Below are 18,241 nucleotides of genomic sequence, written 5' to 3' on the forward strand. Positions count from 1 at the left end.
ACTACTGCAACAACTTTCTACCTTTTGTCTCCCTGCTCCAAACTCCCAATCAAGAGTATGCTGGTATACAACTGGCTTTTTGGGGAAAAAGAAAAGGACCTATAACACACTTTTGTCATTGTTTAATTGTTTTCAATTGTGTCCAGTTCTTCATGACCTCATTTCAGAATTTCTTGATAGAGATACTAGAGAGGTTTGCCATTTCCTTCTCCAGTCTATTTTACAGATGAGGAAACTGAGGCTAACAAGGTTAAGTGCTTTGCCTAGGATCACACAGATACTAAGCTTCGAAGACCAGATTTGGTATCTTGACTCCAGATCAAGCACTCTATCCCCTATACCACCTAGCTTCCCACTTTCAAATTTAACCTACATTATTTTCATTTTCTCCATCGTTTTCTTATTTCTACACAATCATCAAAACACCTGATGTGTAGTTATCTGTTGATTTCATTTATTGTGAGGATAATTACTCACAATGAAAATCTGAAACAACTGGCTGTCACAAGCTAGTTTGAGCTGGCTCTAACAATTTCTCATCCCCCCTCCAATTTACCCTCCACAGAGTTGTCAAGATGATTTTTTTTTTGGAAGTGTGGACAGGCCACCTCAATCCCTTCCTCATCTCTGAGCATGAACATAAACCCTCACCACCATTGCTAATGTCTTCTATTTGAGATTATCTTACACTTACACTGCATTCATCTCATGTGTATGACTTTTTTTGCATACTGTATTCCCCATTAGAACAAGAGCTCCTTTAGGGCAAGTACTGTTTATACCTTTCTTTATATCCCTGAACCCCGAATTAAGATAAGCACTTAATAAATGCTTAATAATTGAGCAAGTGGAGAGAGGTTGTCATAAAAGTCCAGGTGAGAGCCTTTCTGGGATGGAGGCAATGAACATGGAGAGATGTGGCAAAGGCAGAATCAGATGCATAGAGATGTAAAGAAAAAGAAAGAAGCAAACAGAGCTTTGGGATTTTGAAATGCAGTGACTGGAAAGCTCATGATGCAAGAAAAGGAGCTATGTGTTTCTATGTTTACTGAACACATACTAATCTATATATGTCCTTCTAGCCTGTATCCCTATTGTCCATCATTTTCTCTTCCCCTCTATGATAGTATAGCCCTCTTAATTTTCTTATTCCTCAAGTCTTCCACCTCTTATAACTGTTCCCTTCTGCCAACAAACTGATCATGACTATCATTCTGAATAATCCTTTCACTTTTCCTTTCTCTAGCCAGAAGAAACAAAGGAAATTCCTAGCCAAGTTAGGGTTTTCTTATAAACTCCATTTGAGTCAAGGCAGCTAACTGCTAAAGGTCTAATCATTGAAAACATTCCTGAGAATATTCATCTAACCCCTCCATACTATAATCCTTCCTTTCCCTTTCTAGTCTCTGCTTCTACTACATTCCAAGAAATGTCCACAATCATATGAATAAATTTTTAATTTGAGCTTGTTTTTTCCTTCTAGAGAATTGTAAGATTCAGAGTTCAAAGGAATCTCAGAGATCATCTAGTTCAAATCTCTCATTTTCAATAAGTGGTAATACAGTATAATGAAAAAGCAAAATGTGAGAAGCCAGGAGAGACTTACTAGATTTAAATATTTCCTCTAACCCTTATTATTTGTACATCTGGGGCATTTACCACATAGGATTTTTTGAAGATCAAATACGATATACAAACTACTATGTAAAACTTAAAAGCATCACATAAATAAGAACTATTATCATTATTGCTGCCATTTGCAAGGTCACAGAGTTGTACCTTTTATAGGACAATGTAATATCAGCAGCTGTTTTTATTGTTATTATGTAAGAATAAATGGATGCCCATAGATATTAAATGTTTTTCCCAATTTTAACATCCTAAAGGACAAAGACAGGTTCTCCTGTTTCTTTTATATTGATTTCCAGTTTAAGTTTCTAAGTGTTTCATCTGTTTAAAAAAAAAACAACACAATCTCCTCCAAAATAAAATATCTCTAACAATAAAATGGGAGATAACAATGTTTTTCAACAAAAAATTTCAAGGGTTCATTCTCTAAGATACTTTTCTTTCTAATATGAAAGGAATAGGAAAAAAACTACAAGGATGGATTCCTAGCTTATTAAAAAAGTTAACTGTAATGAATTCATTTTAAAATATATTTCAGAAAACATGAAAGATTAAGTTTAAATTATAATCAAATTTAATAAGCCATTCTCTAAAACACATCATACCTCTGACCAGAGACCCATATAGAGAATGTCCCATGGATATTCTTTTTTCCTTCAGGCTGCTGTATATATGTTAATGCTAAATGTTGCCATTTTCCCAAACGGAAAATATTCTCCTGTGATTCAACTTGTGCTAGCAATCCAGCTTTCATATCATCATTTGGATCCATGCACATACTCCAAAAAAACAAATAAAGCAAAGAATGACAATGTAAAAAAATATGAATTTAATAGTTACAAGTAAATATTTTTTTTACAAGTAAATGGAATTAAATATCTTAAATCCTATCACGTTCTCTTACGCTACTCATAAATTTCATTCATCTATTTTGTTAAAACAAGCAAAATTTGTATAATCCAGTTATTAAATGATGTATACATTTTGTTCAGACATAAACTATTTTTAATACAATATTTCGTTTATACTAGTTACCCTTCATTTTTTAGGCTTCCTTTAGGAATATTTCAATAGTAGAAATAATTGATTTATTTTCTAATGAACTATTTGGCTTTTGTTTCCATATTTAAACAGGAAACCCTCAATTTATAAAACTTATGCTATAATTTAAGATAATCTACATGGGAAAAGTATTTAACAGTATCCCAACAGTTGTTCGAAAAAGAATTTTTCTAGACTATAAAATAATACTTCCACTAATATCTGGTCTTTGTAAAATATAGCTAGAATAATTTAACATCAAGATTATTTTTATGGAATGATACATTCATAATTTTGAGAATAGAACTTCCCTCTATTTCTAGATTTTTTCTTGTCATTCTAATGATATTTTATGATAATTTTTATATGAAATTTTAAAATAAAATATTTAAATACATGTTAACAATGAAAGGAAAAAAATCAATACCGAAAGATGAAAGTTCCAGTACTCAAATCAGCCCACACTTGTATCATCAGTGCTTTGGAACCTAATGAAATCATATGAATACAACCTTCTTCTACAAGTTTGTCCCCAGGATTCATATATTCCAAACTTTCTGATTTGCTTCCTTCTAAGACAATAAGCAGATATTAGAAAATTATTTAATGATAATAATTAGAAAACAAAAATTTAAAAATAAATTATTTTAAACCTAATGCCTTTATCATTTAACCATTTAAACCACCAATAAAAGTAGCTTTGAAACTCTAAAAATATTTTTTTTTCCTAAGGAATATTATATATATAGTAAATATTTGTCTTTCAACAAAAAGAAGTAAATCCTTTAAAGTAATTTGTGAATTTTAATATTTCTGCCTTTCATAAATGAATACCACAGCTTGAAAGAGAATTATAAATATGTGCCCTGTACTTGTGGAAGTATTGCTGAAAGATCTATGGATATAATTTAAGATTCAGGTAAAATCTCAAATATCAGGTCTGAACTATTATAACTAAAGGGTCACAAACTCTTCAGTAGGCTATGATAGATCTTGAAATCATCAAGAGTCTTGAAAGATCCTACAATTAAGGGGATAACCTGTATGAAGATTCAACAAAAAAGACTAAGAATTTGTCAATGAGAAAGGAGAACAAGGAGAGAGCAGTATTATGAAAACCTAGAGAAAAGAGGATCAAGGAGAAGTTGATAAACAGTATCAAAGAACACAAAGACATCAAGAAGAAAGAGGATTTTGTAAAGGACATTAGGTTAGTTAATTAAGAGATCTCTACTGGTAATTTAGGAGAGAGACATTTCAGTGAATGCTGAGATCACTAGCTGGACTTGGAGAATTATGGAGAGTGAGAAAAGTGGAGACCACTGTGATAGATAGCCTCCTCAAGTAATTTAGCCTCTGAAGGAAGAAGAAATGTAAAACAGCTAGTGGGGATGAAAACATCAAATAAAGGATTTTTAAGTTGTTGGAGTGTGAGTGAGTGTGTGTGTGTGTGTGTGTATGAGAGACAAAGACAGAGAGTAAGAGAGAGAAAGACAGGGAGACAGAGAGACAGAGATACAGAGAGTGAGAGAGAGAGAGAGAGAGAGAGAGACAAAGAGAAAAAGAGAGACAAAAACAGAGGGTGAGACAGACAGACAGTATATTTGTGGGCAACAGGGAAGCAGCCAGTAGACAGGAAAAGACTGAAGTTAAGAGTGTGAGCATGATACAGAAGAATATTTACTGGAAAAAATGGGATAAAATTGGATCTGGGGGGAGCCATGTTGAGGGGGCTGTCTTATGAAAGAGAAAGGTCACTTCTTTGTGTGAGACAGGAGTGAAGGAGGAAGAAATAGGAGAGATGGGAGATAAAAGGGTAGAAGAGAGAGAGAGAGAGAGCACTCAGTGAATGGCCTCAATTTTTCTGATGGAAGAAGTACCATAAGAAGCTTGAGGAAGAATGAAAAGATTTCGAATAGCTGCTGTGGTGAGTGCTGTAGTGAACTGATAGATTTAAGGAACTGGGGGTTGTTTACACTGAAGAAGACTTTGGTGGGAAATAATCGCTTAATATTTGAAAAACTATCCTGTAGAAAAGAAATGAACTTATTTTGGTTAAAACCAAGAGGGCAGAACTATTAGCTGCAGAGGCAGATTTGGGCTTAACATATTTTTAAAATAAAGAGCTAAAAACAAAGCAAAATATCGTTCCTAACAAATTATGTAAATCAACTGGAGAACAAACTATCTGAGAGGGCTATAGGTTCCTTATTACTAAAGATCTTCAAAAATGGATTGTCAAGAGATATTATGGAAGGAATTTCTCTGCTACAAATGACTTTCAAAATGGAAGCAACCTTATTCTGGAACCACAGTTAAAGACAAGTTCAAGTAAAGATCAAGTATTTTCAGAAGTTTATCCATCCCTTGTCCCCAAGTGCTTTTTTTCTGCACCATTCCCACAAAGATCACACCTAGACTAGTTCATTCAATTAGACCTGAGACTAATGGAAAGTGAGGAAGAGGGAAAAGTTTAGGGCAGCAACAAGATGTTCAGAAGTAAAGGAAAGCAAAAAATGAGTAAGAAAATGTCATGAAATAGAAGGAGAAAAGAATTCTTTTGGTTATTTGGCAAGGACATCTGTTTTTAAGATGAGTACACATAAGTTAGAGATTGTTTGTATAAGGAAAAAACATTAAGAACAAGTTAACAGCAAAGTCAGAATACTTCATATTACTTTTCTAAAATCTTCAAAAATTTCTTCAGTATGCAAGTTATATGGTATTCATCTTATAAAAGAAATAAGAGCAAAGAATTTCATACCTGTATCATCAAGACTGTCTTCTTGAATAAATGATGATTTTTTTCTTTTCTTTATCTTCTTTACTTTTTCTAAGATACTTTCTGTTTCATGAATACTTTCCATATTAAACCACAAGGAAATACTGAATCCTTCTGACATATGTGGCCAACAATTTTGCCCAACCAAAGGCAAGTGAATTGGGGCTACATGCCAAGATGAAAGAAGCTGATGAGGGAAAATCTCACTATCAACTTCTTTCTTACTTTGAGGAAATTTTGCCCTTTTTAGCAACCCAATAGCTTTATTGTTGAGAATACTGCTATATTTTTGTGAAAAGGAGTTGCTGCTTATATTTGGTATATGAAGTAAAGGGAAGGTTAGATATTGTAATGGACTCATATTAATACCAGTCTCAATAATTTTCAGGATACCCTTAAGAAGAATTTCCTAGAGAAAAAAAGAAATAAGCATGTATAATTGATATTATCACATATATAAAAATTCCTTAGAAACAAAATTTACAACTAAAGAAATAAAAGCCAGCATGCAAATCAGAAATCTTACTGAATTACCTGCTATCCCATTATGTAATTATTTTGGTTAGTATGAAATATACAGCATATGTTTTTATTTTTAAATATAATTAATTCTTTAAAAGGAGATTGATTATATAAGACATAACCCCATAACTTTGTGGTAAACCAGCTGAAGAATTTAATTAAGAATTTATAATGTAAAGAAACATTTCTAGTAGTGAAACTTAGCTAAGTTCATAACATAAGTATTAATATTTTTTAAATTATATTCTGATTTTTCAATTTACTCCATATCTTCTGAGATGGTTATATATATCTATGTGGAACATAAGGGGAATAGACAAATTCAGAGCTGAGACAAAGTATATGAACTCCTATAAACAAGTTTCAAAAATTGGATCTCATATGGAAGTTTTTGAGTCTTCTTATTCTAACACATGAAATTTCAAGTAATATGAAATAAATACTCATCTGTATCAGAGGACAGAATTTTCTGACAATAAACATGACAATACACACTTATTAAAAAGCATTATTAGAAAGTTTTCAATGTTGAATTTTTTACCTAATGAGTCACACCTCATAAAAACCAACCAGTGTTATTTACACCTAAGTCCCAGCTCTGTCTATAATAAAACTTTGGTTTAAAATATCAATGAATCCTTCCTTTAGATCACATAAATAAATGGGAGAAGAAAAACAAAGGAAACCACTGGGAAGGAGAAAATAAGATAATGTAGAACACTATAATTATAATGACATGCCAGAATTTGCACTTTCAGAGTACAGGTACAGAATATATCTTTTATACATTTGTATCTTTAATGATTAACATAATATTTTAATAAACATTCTATAAATAGTTATGGTTGGTGATGTGATTAATGACACTAAATAAAGTAGCGAGGAAAAGTGAGAAGCACATCTAATAGTTATATAATCAATTAATGATTATCTAAAAATTAAAAAAGGATAGTGATATGGATAATCTTAACCATGTCTAATTCAAAAGTCATTTATATTTAGCTATAGAATTCACCATGATAATTTTCAAGTCATGGTTAAGCTCCTAATTATGTTCTTTAGGCTGATATGAAATTAGTTTGAATTTCTTTGACACAAGTTTATGATAGTATGAAAATTAAACATATAGCATAACTATGTAAGCAGAGAAGTTCCAATGGTATTGTATAATTCAGACAAAATTATCCAAAATTCAATGTAAATAACTATTGAATATCAAGGTATGGATGATTGATATCAAAATAATGCATTCTGGTAAATAGCTCACAAGTCATTTAATAATTATAGTATATTTACTGTAGAAGGAGATTTCTCCAGAAATATTCTCAATAGAAGGGTTAGCTCTTCTGAACATGTTCTTGAACTCATCAGGGACACCAAAAGATCCATCAATACCATTTGACATGCTACATTAGTCAAAGAAAAGGGGAAAAAAGACATCACTAAATTAAGAGTTCTATATAAGTAATTTCAAATCCATCCATAAAATCCAAGTAAAATCAAATCCATCACTATCATAATGGGCATTAATAAATTCATTAAAGAAACAAACAGGTAAGAGAATTCAACTGTAACATTTTTTTAAAAAGAACATTAGAATCATGTACACATAAAAGATATTTCTTAAAATATAAATGCAACATTTGATAACTGAAACTTAAAACTTAACAATAATTTTAATTCTAAAAAACATTTTGTTCTCTTAGTACCTCACAAATATTCAGTTTATAACTATAATTATTTTAAAAATCATTTTACAAATTAAATGTTTTTTAAAAAATATTACTATGTATAAGTGGTAATCATTTTAATTCATCAAAACTTATTTAAGCTTTTTAAAATATTATACTATAAATAGATGAAAATAAATATAGAACTTCAACTACTACCAGTCTATAATGCTAAATAGATACATCTATGTGAATCTATACAAATAAATATAGCATTATCTTTCTGTATCTGTATATACAGATATAGAGGCAACTAGATGTCTCAATAGATAGTACACTGGGCCTAGAGGCAGGAAGACTCGAGCTCAAATATACCCTGAGAAACCTATTAGCTATGTGATCCTAGCAAATCACTTAACTTTTGTTTGCCTTAATCCACTGGAGAAGGAAATAGCAAACCATGCCAGTATTTTTGCTGAGAAAAATCCCACAAACAACATGGTTCATGGTTCAGAAAACTTGAACACAAGAGAACAACTAAACAACAATGTATAAACGTATGTTTTAAACATACATACATATATATAAACATGCATACATATACACACATACAATATGTGTGTATTAAAGCTTAGCAGTATGCACACATACACTGGTATTGTATTCAAACCAAATAGTGACCATGGAAGCATATACAGTATGTGTTAAGAACACTACATAAAGAATCAGTAAACAATCCTCTAGTCTTAATTGCTACTACCTGGTTATATGACATCTCCTCATTTATAAAAAGAGTTTGGATTAGAAGATCTGTAAGATATTTTCCCAAGATAGATTGCCATCTATGAATAAGTACAACTGCACAAAACTCAACAAATACTGGAAGAACTAACAAGAAAAAATAAGAAACTGCACACCTTATTCTTATATCAAAATTATAAATATTACAATGCAATCTTATAAATCTTTAAAAAGTTAAGATTATTATTAAAATAATAATAAGGTTAAAATAATATAATAATAATAATAATAAAATAAAATAATCTGGGTGTGGAAATGATAAGGGCACATGTACTATAGGGGAAAATTTGGAAAAAGAAAGAATAGAGGGGCAGTTTGGTATAGCAGATAGAAAGCCTGTCTTGGAGTCGAGAAGAGTTGGATGCAATTCACTCCCTGATACATAATGCCTATGTGATCTGAGGCAAGTTATTAGCCTTTCAGTCCCACCATTGTCTTTAGGCTAGAAGTTACATAATAGTTGTATTGCTAAAGGAAGTTTTATCTATAGGAGTTCCTCACATTGATAAAATAACAGTCTGGAAAGAAGAAGATGGATGAGCAAGAGAAGAAGAGAAGGAGAAAGGAGAAAAAGAAAAGGAAAGAAGGAAGAGGAGGAGAACAAGAAAAAACAACAACAACAAAAAGGAAAGAGATGATTTGACTTACTGGAAAAGAAGAATCATAAGGATTTTATAATTGACTAAGTATAGAGTAGACCAAGGAAATTATCAAAAGTTTATATGGACATAAACAAAAATCAAATCATCATTAGGAGAGAAAACATGTTCTATTGGGTAAGATAATTCATTTTTTTTACAGGTGTTTGTATTACTAGGCTTAAATTTTTTGCATGGAATATGTTTGTAATATAGAAACCTACCTCTGTTTACACAGGGTAAGGATGGCACTGAAGCAACATTTATCCTTTTCAAATTTGTACAGAACTGTTACCACTTGGTCCAAATTGAATGGCTAAACTGCATATACATATTTAAGACATAGACATCAAGTAGCGGAGAACTTAAGAAAACAAAACTATTTGCCTTGCTACTATTATTAATTATTATTATTCATTTATACAAAATGCCATAAAATCTTTGTTAAATATCTAACTTTAAGGAAAAATGATTATCTCATTTAGTAAACAAAATTTGTGGAAAGCACACTATCTTAGAATTTAATGTGCTATCAAAATTATATTATATTCAAATTTCATTAACATGGATATCTACCATTATAGTAGTCCAAGGATCTACTACTTGAGTTTTCATATAAATTTAAAGTAAATGCTAAAACAAAAGTACATTTGCAAAGAATAATGAATGTGAGAAGAACCATATTCTATATTGTAGAGCATGGGAAGTCTCCAGAGTTCTAAAATCCTAAGAATGTAAGAACTTTGAAGGTTGAGGCTAGTTCATTTTAATTTTTCTATTTATAATACCTAAGACAGTATTTAATTTATAGCAGGTGCTTAATAAATGCTTGGTGAGTCTGAAAGAGCAAATGCTGCTATTCTAAGATTTATTTTGAATGGAATTTCTAAAATTATGAAAATATGAAGCTTTTCAAAAGATTTTTCTAGGGTCTATTGGAGATTTTTTTATACACCGCAGGTGAGTGGATTTTGATATGACAAACTGCTTACAAGAGAACCACAGAGATATTAAAACAGAAATACTCAAATGGACCTATAATCTCATAGATCTGATGTTCCCTCCTGTAACTCAAACCACAACCCACTAATATTTGCTTATTCTAGTAAATCTTGACCACAACCTCCTATAAATTCAACATAGGGGTGCTATTCAATATGATCAAGGCTTCTCTTGATATTACATAACAGTGAATCACACAAGCTGGCAATTGTATTGGAATGTCCATCCTCCAAGTCAGCTCCAGATGACAGCCAGGGCCAGGGAGAGTGTCAGGGTTGAAGTCAGGGTAGGAAATAAAATGACTGCAAAAGCAAGAAATGTGAAATAAAGACTAGGGGGCTTCAGTCAACTCATGAATGGAGAATCTCAGATAAGGGTGTGAAGCCAGAGCAAGAGGAAAGCAGGAAATGTGAGGAATCTCCTATTTCTGCCTTGAAAATATCAGGCATACAGAAGATTCTGGAAAGATGGTACAAAGTCAGAAAGCTCCAAGCTCTCTAGATTTCTCCCACAAACAGATTATGCCTCGGGGAGAATTTAGGTTAAAAATTTGGTTAAAAACAAGTAAGAATATTTCTACTGGGACCATTAAAGAAGATCAGAATGACTTGGAGGCCTGGCCCCAGTGAAATCTAAGCACCTCCAGGCTAGCTCCTGTGAAACAACAGGCTGCCAGCCCAAAAGCTAGCTGGGTTGGGAAGTAGCTTTAGCCCCAGACACAGGCACTCTCGCCTTCTGGATAGTGTGGGGAATCAGACATCCAAGTCAGGAAGATGGAAAGAACTCTGCTAAGAAAAAAGGAAACAAAGAAAACATGGACATTTCTGAATATAATGTATAATATTTATTATATCAGCTTTCTTGAAATGTAAATTTATTGTTTCATATTTTGAATCTTATGTTCTGCTGTGCTTGACAATTTTCTAATTTGTATTTGTTTTAAATAAATAAGTTTAAAAAATAAAGTATAAGATATAAAAAGCAAATATGTAATAGGAATGGAGAAGTATAGAGGTAGAAAAGCATCACTGTAAAAACTATTGAGACATTTGGAGGTCAGGGTTGGATGTGTTATAAAAAATGTTGGAAGTTTCAACTATTAACTATTCTTTTTCTAAAGGAGCACTAAGTCATCTCAAAGTGAGGAAGACTTCTACATGGAAAGATCTTTTACCTGAAATAAATTGTGTGACCAGAAGGTGACAATATCCATAAAAGCCTTTCTCTGCATCTGTCTCACAGCACATAAGCTAGGCTGTTCATTCTAACCCTCTAATGTCTCTAACACTGCTTGCCAATAATTTCAAGATTTCAAAAAAATGAAAAGTACAACTCCCTCCCTTAAAATTAAGAGATCCTTGCTAAAGACTAGACATGAAAATAGAATCATTTACATAAAGGTAGAGTTAAAATGGTCTTCAGTAACATAGGATTCCACCTGCCTTTCTTATAGAACTAAGAACAAAATCCAGATTTCCTGAGTCTTAGAACCATATTAATCCAAAATGACTAATTCTGTCTCCAGAATCCCTAGGAAAACAAAAGATGAAGGAAAAGGCCAGAAAGGCAATAGAAGAGGGGGAAAAAACAAACAAAAACTAATTTAAATATGAATTCCTTCAACTTAATCATTAAAAAACAAACTATATGAAACTAGTTCTCTTATCTCTATTAGTGTCACCATAATTTTTCAGAAATTTAATTCTTCGATTAATCTTTTACTCATCATTTCCCCTAAATCCCTTTAACTAGTTAGTTGCAAAGTCCATTTAGAATGATTTTTCTTTTGAAATGTGTTGTGAAAACAACATTCCTTCCTCTCCAATCCTATCACCAGAAACCTACTCCAGACTCACTCCTGACCTATGAGAGTCTCCTAAGCTGGCTTCCCTGATTCTAGGTGCTTCCCCTCCAAGACATCTTAAATAATCATTAAATAAAATTCTCATCATAAAAGAATATTCCACTCTTCAAAGAAACCTTTGAGGGTTTCTTATTTACTTTCACATCAACTCTGAATTCTTCTTGTTATTTCTCAAGATAACCTGGTCTAACCATGCCTATAAAATCTTATTTCTACTACTTTCTAAGATACACCCCTTATTTATTCTTATATTATCTTCATGTTTTTGTTTATGTTGTTTTACTCCCCTGAAATGCCTTCCCAATTTCCAAATATAAATTTTACCATCTTTCTTTTTTCTTGAAAGGCAACTGAGGTTAAGTCTGGTGTTCTATCCACTGTGCCATCTAGCTCCCCCAATTTTATCATCTTTCAATTTAAGTCATGAAGCATTTCATGACTAGTAGTTCTAACTGATCTTCATTTCATAGGCACATACAATATTAAATTTGGAAGTAATTCCAGAATCATCTAATACTTCTTTTTAGTGTCTATAGTGTTTCTACTAAATAACTTAGAACTCTATTACATACTCCTGAATTTTCCCCCTGAGGCAATTGGGGTTAAGTGACTTGCCCAGGGTCACACAGCCAAGAATATTAAGTGTTTGAGACCAAATTTGAACTCAGTTCTGCCTGACTTCAGGGCTGGTGTTCTATCCACTGCACCACCTAGCTGCCCCCATACTCCTGAAATTTTTCAATTGTTCTTTGTATTAATGCTGTAGAGTCTAACTAAACTATAAGAATTACATATGGAAACACACTTGCTGTGTCTTCCACAGAAGTGCCCAGGTACAGTGCTAACCATGAAGCAGATAAGTGGCACTTTTTGCTTAATTGCCTCTGTTATCACATTGATACAGAGCTATAATGTTATTATACATTAGGATAAGATGAAAATTGTTTATGAAAATGAAGTAGCCAAACTTAAACTTACCTTGTAAACTAGAATCATTCCGAGTAAATATTTTTAGGAATCCTCCTAAGATATTTCTAACAATTTTCTGTGAATTAAAACATGAAAAAAATGTTTAAAATGAAACAACTGCTATCAATGCAGAAATTTGCAAAAAAAAAAAATACACTAAACAATTATGCTATTTTATTGAGTTAACTGACATTTTGGTTACAAATATTTAAGTAGGATAATAATTGCATAGTTGTCTTTCCTACATAAAGGTATCTTTAATATTACATAAATCAAAAGTCAAATTGACAAGCACTTATTAATCCCTTACTTATGTGCCAGGCACTAGGCTGAGTCCTGAGGATATGATATAAAAGCAAAAAGTAGTCTTTGCTGTAAAGAAAGTCACAATCTAATGAGGAAGACAAGTAAAAACATGATTTGTATATGGTAAATTACAAGTAATCTCAAAGGAAAAGGATGAAATTGAAGGGAAAAAAAGCTTTTTGCTGAAAATGAAATTTTATCAAAGACTTAAAGTAATTCAGGGCAGCCAAGAAGCAGGGATGAGGGAGGAAAACATTCCAAATTTGGGGAGGCAGCCACAAACAATGCACAGTCAGGAGATGAAGTATCATGTTTGAAAAATAGCAAGAAAGTCAATGTCACTGAATAACAGAGTATGTTGGAGGCAGAGAGAGGAATAAAGGATAAAAAGACTGGAAATGTAGCAGGGAGCCAGGTAATAAAAGGCTTTGAATGTCAAACAGAGCATTTTATATTTTATTACTGGAGATGACAAAGAGCAACATGAGTTTATTGAATAGGGGAAACATAGTCAGATCTGCATTTTAGGGAGGTCTATTTGACTACTGAAATGGGGACAGAACTGAGGCAGGGAGACCAACCAAAAAACTAGGTGGAAGATGATGGGATCCTGCATCAATATGATGCCAGTTTTGGAGAAGAGGAGGGAGCTTATGGAAGAGATGTTACATAGGAAGAAAAAACAGGACCTGGTAACTGTTTGGATATTGGAGAGTATATGTGTGAAAGAGAAGGAAGAGTCAAGGATGTAGTTATCTAGGCTGTTATGTGAATGGGAAGATGGCAGTGCTCTCCACAGTAATAAATAAGGACAGGAAAAGAGAAGGGCTTGTGGGGGAGAGATAATAAATTTATTTTTAAACATACTGAGTGAGTTTTGTGTGGGGCACCCATTTTAAGATTTTCAATAGACAGCTAGAGATATGATTTAAGTTGGTTATTTTAGAGTCAGTCATTAAAAAAAAAAAATGACCGTGCTTGTCAGATTTGCCAGATAGCAAATATTGTTAAATTAACTTCCTTTACTGAGTGACAAGCAGAATAGCTAAAATCTATCCCAAAAAAGTACTGAAAAATTCTGTGGAATCTAAAGAAATATAATATTATATTTCCCATTTCCCCTGATTAAACAAAACAACTGCAGAGACAAAGACAGGAGGGTCCTGTAATAAAATAAATTACAGGGAAGTTGTTAATCTGCACTAATAGATGACCAAATTTTTTTTTTTTTTTTTTTTTTTTTGGTTTGTGGAAGGGGAAAAAAATCATCAGAAAATCTGACCTAAATTTTTAAGAAGCAGAAGTGCAAAAATATTGAATTATTCAGTACAGTTACTATTTTAATAATTATTTATAATCAAGTTCTGACACTAACACTTCCCAGCTAAAGGAGTCCACAGAATAGGAATAATAATATTTAAGATAATAATTTCTCTAGTATTTACTATGTGGCAGGCATTGTGCTAAATACTTTAAAAATATTATCAGATTAGAACCTGAAACTCTGGGATCTCATTATTCCCTATTTTATAGTTAAGCAAACTGAATCAAACAAAAGTTAAAGGACTCGCCACCCATTACAATGTCTGAAGCTAGATTTGGACTTCAGTTTTCTGAGTCTGGGCCCAGTACTTTCTTTACTGTGCCGTCTAACAACCTTACATACTCTGTAAAATGATGATCATAATAGTTGTTGTAAGATAAAATAAAATAACACATAAAATGCTTTGCAAACCTTAATAATAATGATTTTTATTAGACTATAACAAACAAGAATGGAAAATAAAAAAATATTAATATAAGCAATATTTATCTGATATTAACCATACTAAAACCTTACCTTTTGCATGAGTAAAGTCACATTTTTTTCTTTTTGTCTGATGATCTTCAAAAAGCTCTCAAAGACATGGCCAAGCACATCAAATCTGACTTTACTTGCTGAAAGCAAATTTAATTCCAGTATACAAATCTCAGGATATACCAATTCTCCTTGTGCAAGGTTTTCAATCACATCATTTAAACAACTTGAAGAACTGATATATTCTATTTCAGCCCTTATGTCCTCTAAAATTAAAAACAGTTAATTTTCATTTATAATGTAACAAATATAACTTTAATACTATTATTTCAGAACTACTAGTAACATTATGAACATTTCAGATGTTTACTAATTTTACTTGTAGGTCATTCTTTGTTAAAATATGATATTTACATAAAATAAAAACAATTTAAAGGTCCAAAGAAAGAAAAGCTAATATTTGTAAAACAATTAAATTTTTTCAATGCCCATAAGATTTCTCAACCTAACCATTTAGCCAATATTTCAAAATCAGTCAGTGAAAAACCTAGTTTACCTACTCTTCAGTGAAAGCCAGCGCAGTACAGTAGAAAGAAGGGTGATTTTATAATCAGGAAGATCTGAATTAAAGTTGTGCCTCAGACAAACACTGAGTGAAAAACCTTGGGCAATTCACTTAACTTTTCAGTGTCTTGGGTAGATGGACTTTCCTCATTGGGAGTTCCTATACCAATGCAAATACACATTTGTGCAGGCATAAATTTTTTTCTTTGCCAAAATCTCTCAACTCTTGACTTCATTTCTATCAGTGGCTTAGAGACACTACCATCTATGTAGTCTCTTATACTTGAAATTTGGGGTATTTTTCACTTTCTTTTCTCTTTAATTTTCAGTTCTGATTTGTTAAAGGCCTATTAATTTCATTTTAGCATAATCTCTTTTTTGGGTGAGCAGCTTTTAAAGGACTTTAAAATCCAGACTGAGAATTCTCTATTTGATCCTTTTGATGATAGGAAACTAATCAATGCAGTTTCTTGTGAAGGGATGACATAGTTAGACATGCACAAAGATCATTTTGACAATCTAGTGGAAAATGCAGTAAAGTAGAGACACTTGTGGCAGAGAGAATAACTAATAGGTTATTACAATAACTGTCTAGGAGTAAGAACATAAGAGCCTGTCTGTACAAGGGTGGTGTCAGTGTCAGAGGAGAGAAGCATGTTCAAGAGATGTTACAAAGGTAAAATCAACAGGCTTTATCAATAGATTGGATATGGGGTCAAGGGTGTGTGTATAAGGAATTAAGAATGATACTTAGGTTATGAGCCTGGGATTGGGAGGATGGTGGTACTCTCAATAGTAATAGGAAAGTTTGGAAGAGTCTGGCAAGAAAAATAGTGAGTTCGGTTTTAGACATGTTGAGTTTAAGATGACTCTCAGTTCACAATGTCCAGTAAGAAACTGGAAATCCAAGACTAGAGATTAGAAGTTTGAGCTGGACAAATAGATCTGAGAGAATCATGGGAGTAAAATGATAACAATCTATAGGAGTTGATAAAAATCAAGTGAAATTATATAAAAGAGATAAGAAAGTACAAGACAGAACATTGTGGGACAATTTTTTTTTTTTGGTAAAATAAGAGGCATGATTCTTAATAGAGATGCTGGTCATAAAAAAGAAACTATGGAAAGTATGAGGAGGGAAGATATTTAGAAGAGCTACTGTGTTATATGGAACACCATGCTAATGAAAGAAGTAGAAAAAGGATTGTCCTGTACAGTTAAAATCAACTTGAATTTATATAACAAAACTTTGTGATAGAGCCAACCAGCTTGGTTTTAAAATTTTCTCTAGCTATGTTCATCAGTACATGTGAAGAAGCAAAGGCAGCAGATAGTGTGGGTGATCCAAGGATATAGCTACTTGCATAGGGTGAAGTCCCAAGGGAAAAGATGACTCTTTAGTTAGAAATAAGGAAATTTGTGTGACCCATGAGTAGAAGAAAAAACAGAAGATAATGTTCAGAATCGGGGGTGGGAGGGTGGGGAAGAGATTAACAAGCTTACATTGGATAGTCTCAATCTTTTTAGTCAAATAACAGATTTGGTGATCTAATCTAAATGTGACAGGTGAGTTTTCAAAGAAACACCTAGAGGAATTAAGATAAAGAATGGAAAAAAGTAGCACGACAAGTAAGCAAGTCCATGATATATAGATCATCAATTTGTAGCAGGTGAAATCAGATTGGCTTGTAACTTTTGCCAGGGACATTTCAAGCCTTGTAGCAGGAATGGATGAATTATATGGGTAGATATACTAAGAGATGCAGAGTTAAGGCTTGAGAATGGAAGAAAGTGAGTAAGAAAAGAAGTTCTAGTGAAAAGTATCTGATCATGGAATTAAGGCTGATTATGGAGGTTAGCACAGCAAACAGACTGGAATAAACAGAGATTCAAAAAAGATTATGAGGGGAAAAAAGAATAGACTTAGTATGAGAATAAACATTGGAGAAGTAGGTTAGGAAAGTAAAATTTCAAACTTTCAGATCTTAGAGAAAGTGCCTTTCCTACCACCCACCTGCAGCATCCTCTTCATAGACATCCTCAGCTCCACTCGATGCCCCATCAAATTCTTCCTTTATACTACTGCTATTATACATACTCACAACATGATCTCATCGCGACATCACAAGTCTATTACTTCCTACCAATTAACTCTGGCTGGCCTTCAAAGTTCTTACCTAACACCTTGCACTAATTCATCTTTCCAGACTTATTTCAAAAATTCTTAAGTACCTTTATGCTCCAATGAGAACAGACTACTCATTAACCCTATGTAACTTCCTATCTTCAAGTCCCTGCACAAGTTGTTCCTTAAACCTACAATCACTTCTCTACTTTTTTTCCTCTGCCTTTTGAATTCCTATGGATCAGAACAGCTGTCTCCAACTTTCTTATTTTTTTTGCTAGCACACATCTACAAATAAAAAGTTTGAGCAAGTATTTCCTTAAATGTGTTTAAATTATATATAAATTTATTTATACTTGTCACTGTATTGATATTATGTACATTATAAAACATATAAAAATAGAAATAAATAACAATGGAATAAAAATGAAACAAAATAATTTTGCATTTATTAACAATATAAAAATTTTTATCTCATTAAAGTATTTTTATTAGATGTGACTGAATGTTTCATTATTTTTTTTAAAATC

The 18,241-nt window shown here is 32.3% G+C and overlaps 1 protein-coding gene across 7 annotated transcripts in view; it reads right to left on the reverse strand.

Annotated features, from left to right (window-relative positions):
* The window catches only part of LYST (lysosomal trafficking regulator), a 221,227-nt gene that overhangs the window by 124,121 nt on the left and 78,865 nt on the right, over window positions 1-18,241 (reverse strand). For 6 of the 7 annotated variants that reach the window (XM_031966940.1, XM_031966938.1, XM_031966939.1 and 3 more), the window contains exons 9-14: window positions 15,065-15,288; window positions 12,928-12,994; window positions 7,271-7,380; window positions 5,435-5,861; window positions 3,098-3,242; window positions 2,235-2,408 (exon numbers count right to left, since the gene is read on the reverse strand). In XM_031966940.1, coding sequence (XP_031822800.1) covers window positions 2,235-2,408; window positions 3,098-3,242; window positions 5,435-5,861; window positions 7,271-7,380; window positions 12,928-12,994; window positions 15,065-15,288 — 1,147 coding nt within the window. The remainder of the gene's footprint in view (window positions 1-2,234; window positions 2,409-3,097; window positions 3,243-5,434; window positions 5,862-7,270; window positions 7,381-12,927; window positions 12,995-15,064; window positions 15,289-18,241) is intronic. The other variant, XM_031966941.1, reaches the window with a different exon arrangement.

The sequence above is a fragment of the Sarcophilus harrisii genome, chromosome 4, assembly GCF_902635505.1.
Source record: "Sarcophilus harrisii chromosome 4, mSarHar1.11, whole genome shotgun sequence".
NCBI lineage: Eukaryota > Metazoa > Chordata > Mammalia > Dasyuromorphia > Dasyuridae > Sarcophilus > Sarcophilus harrisii.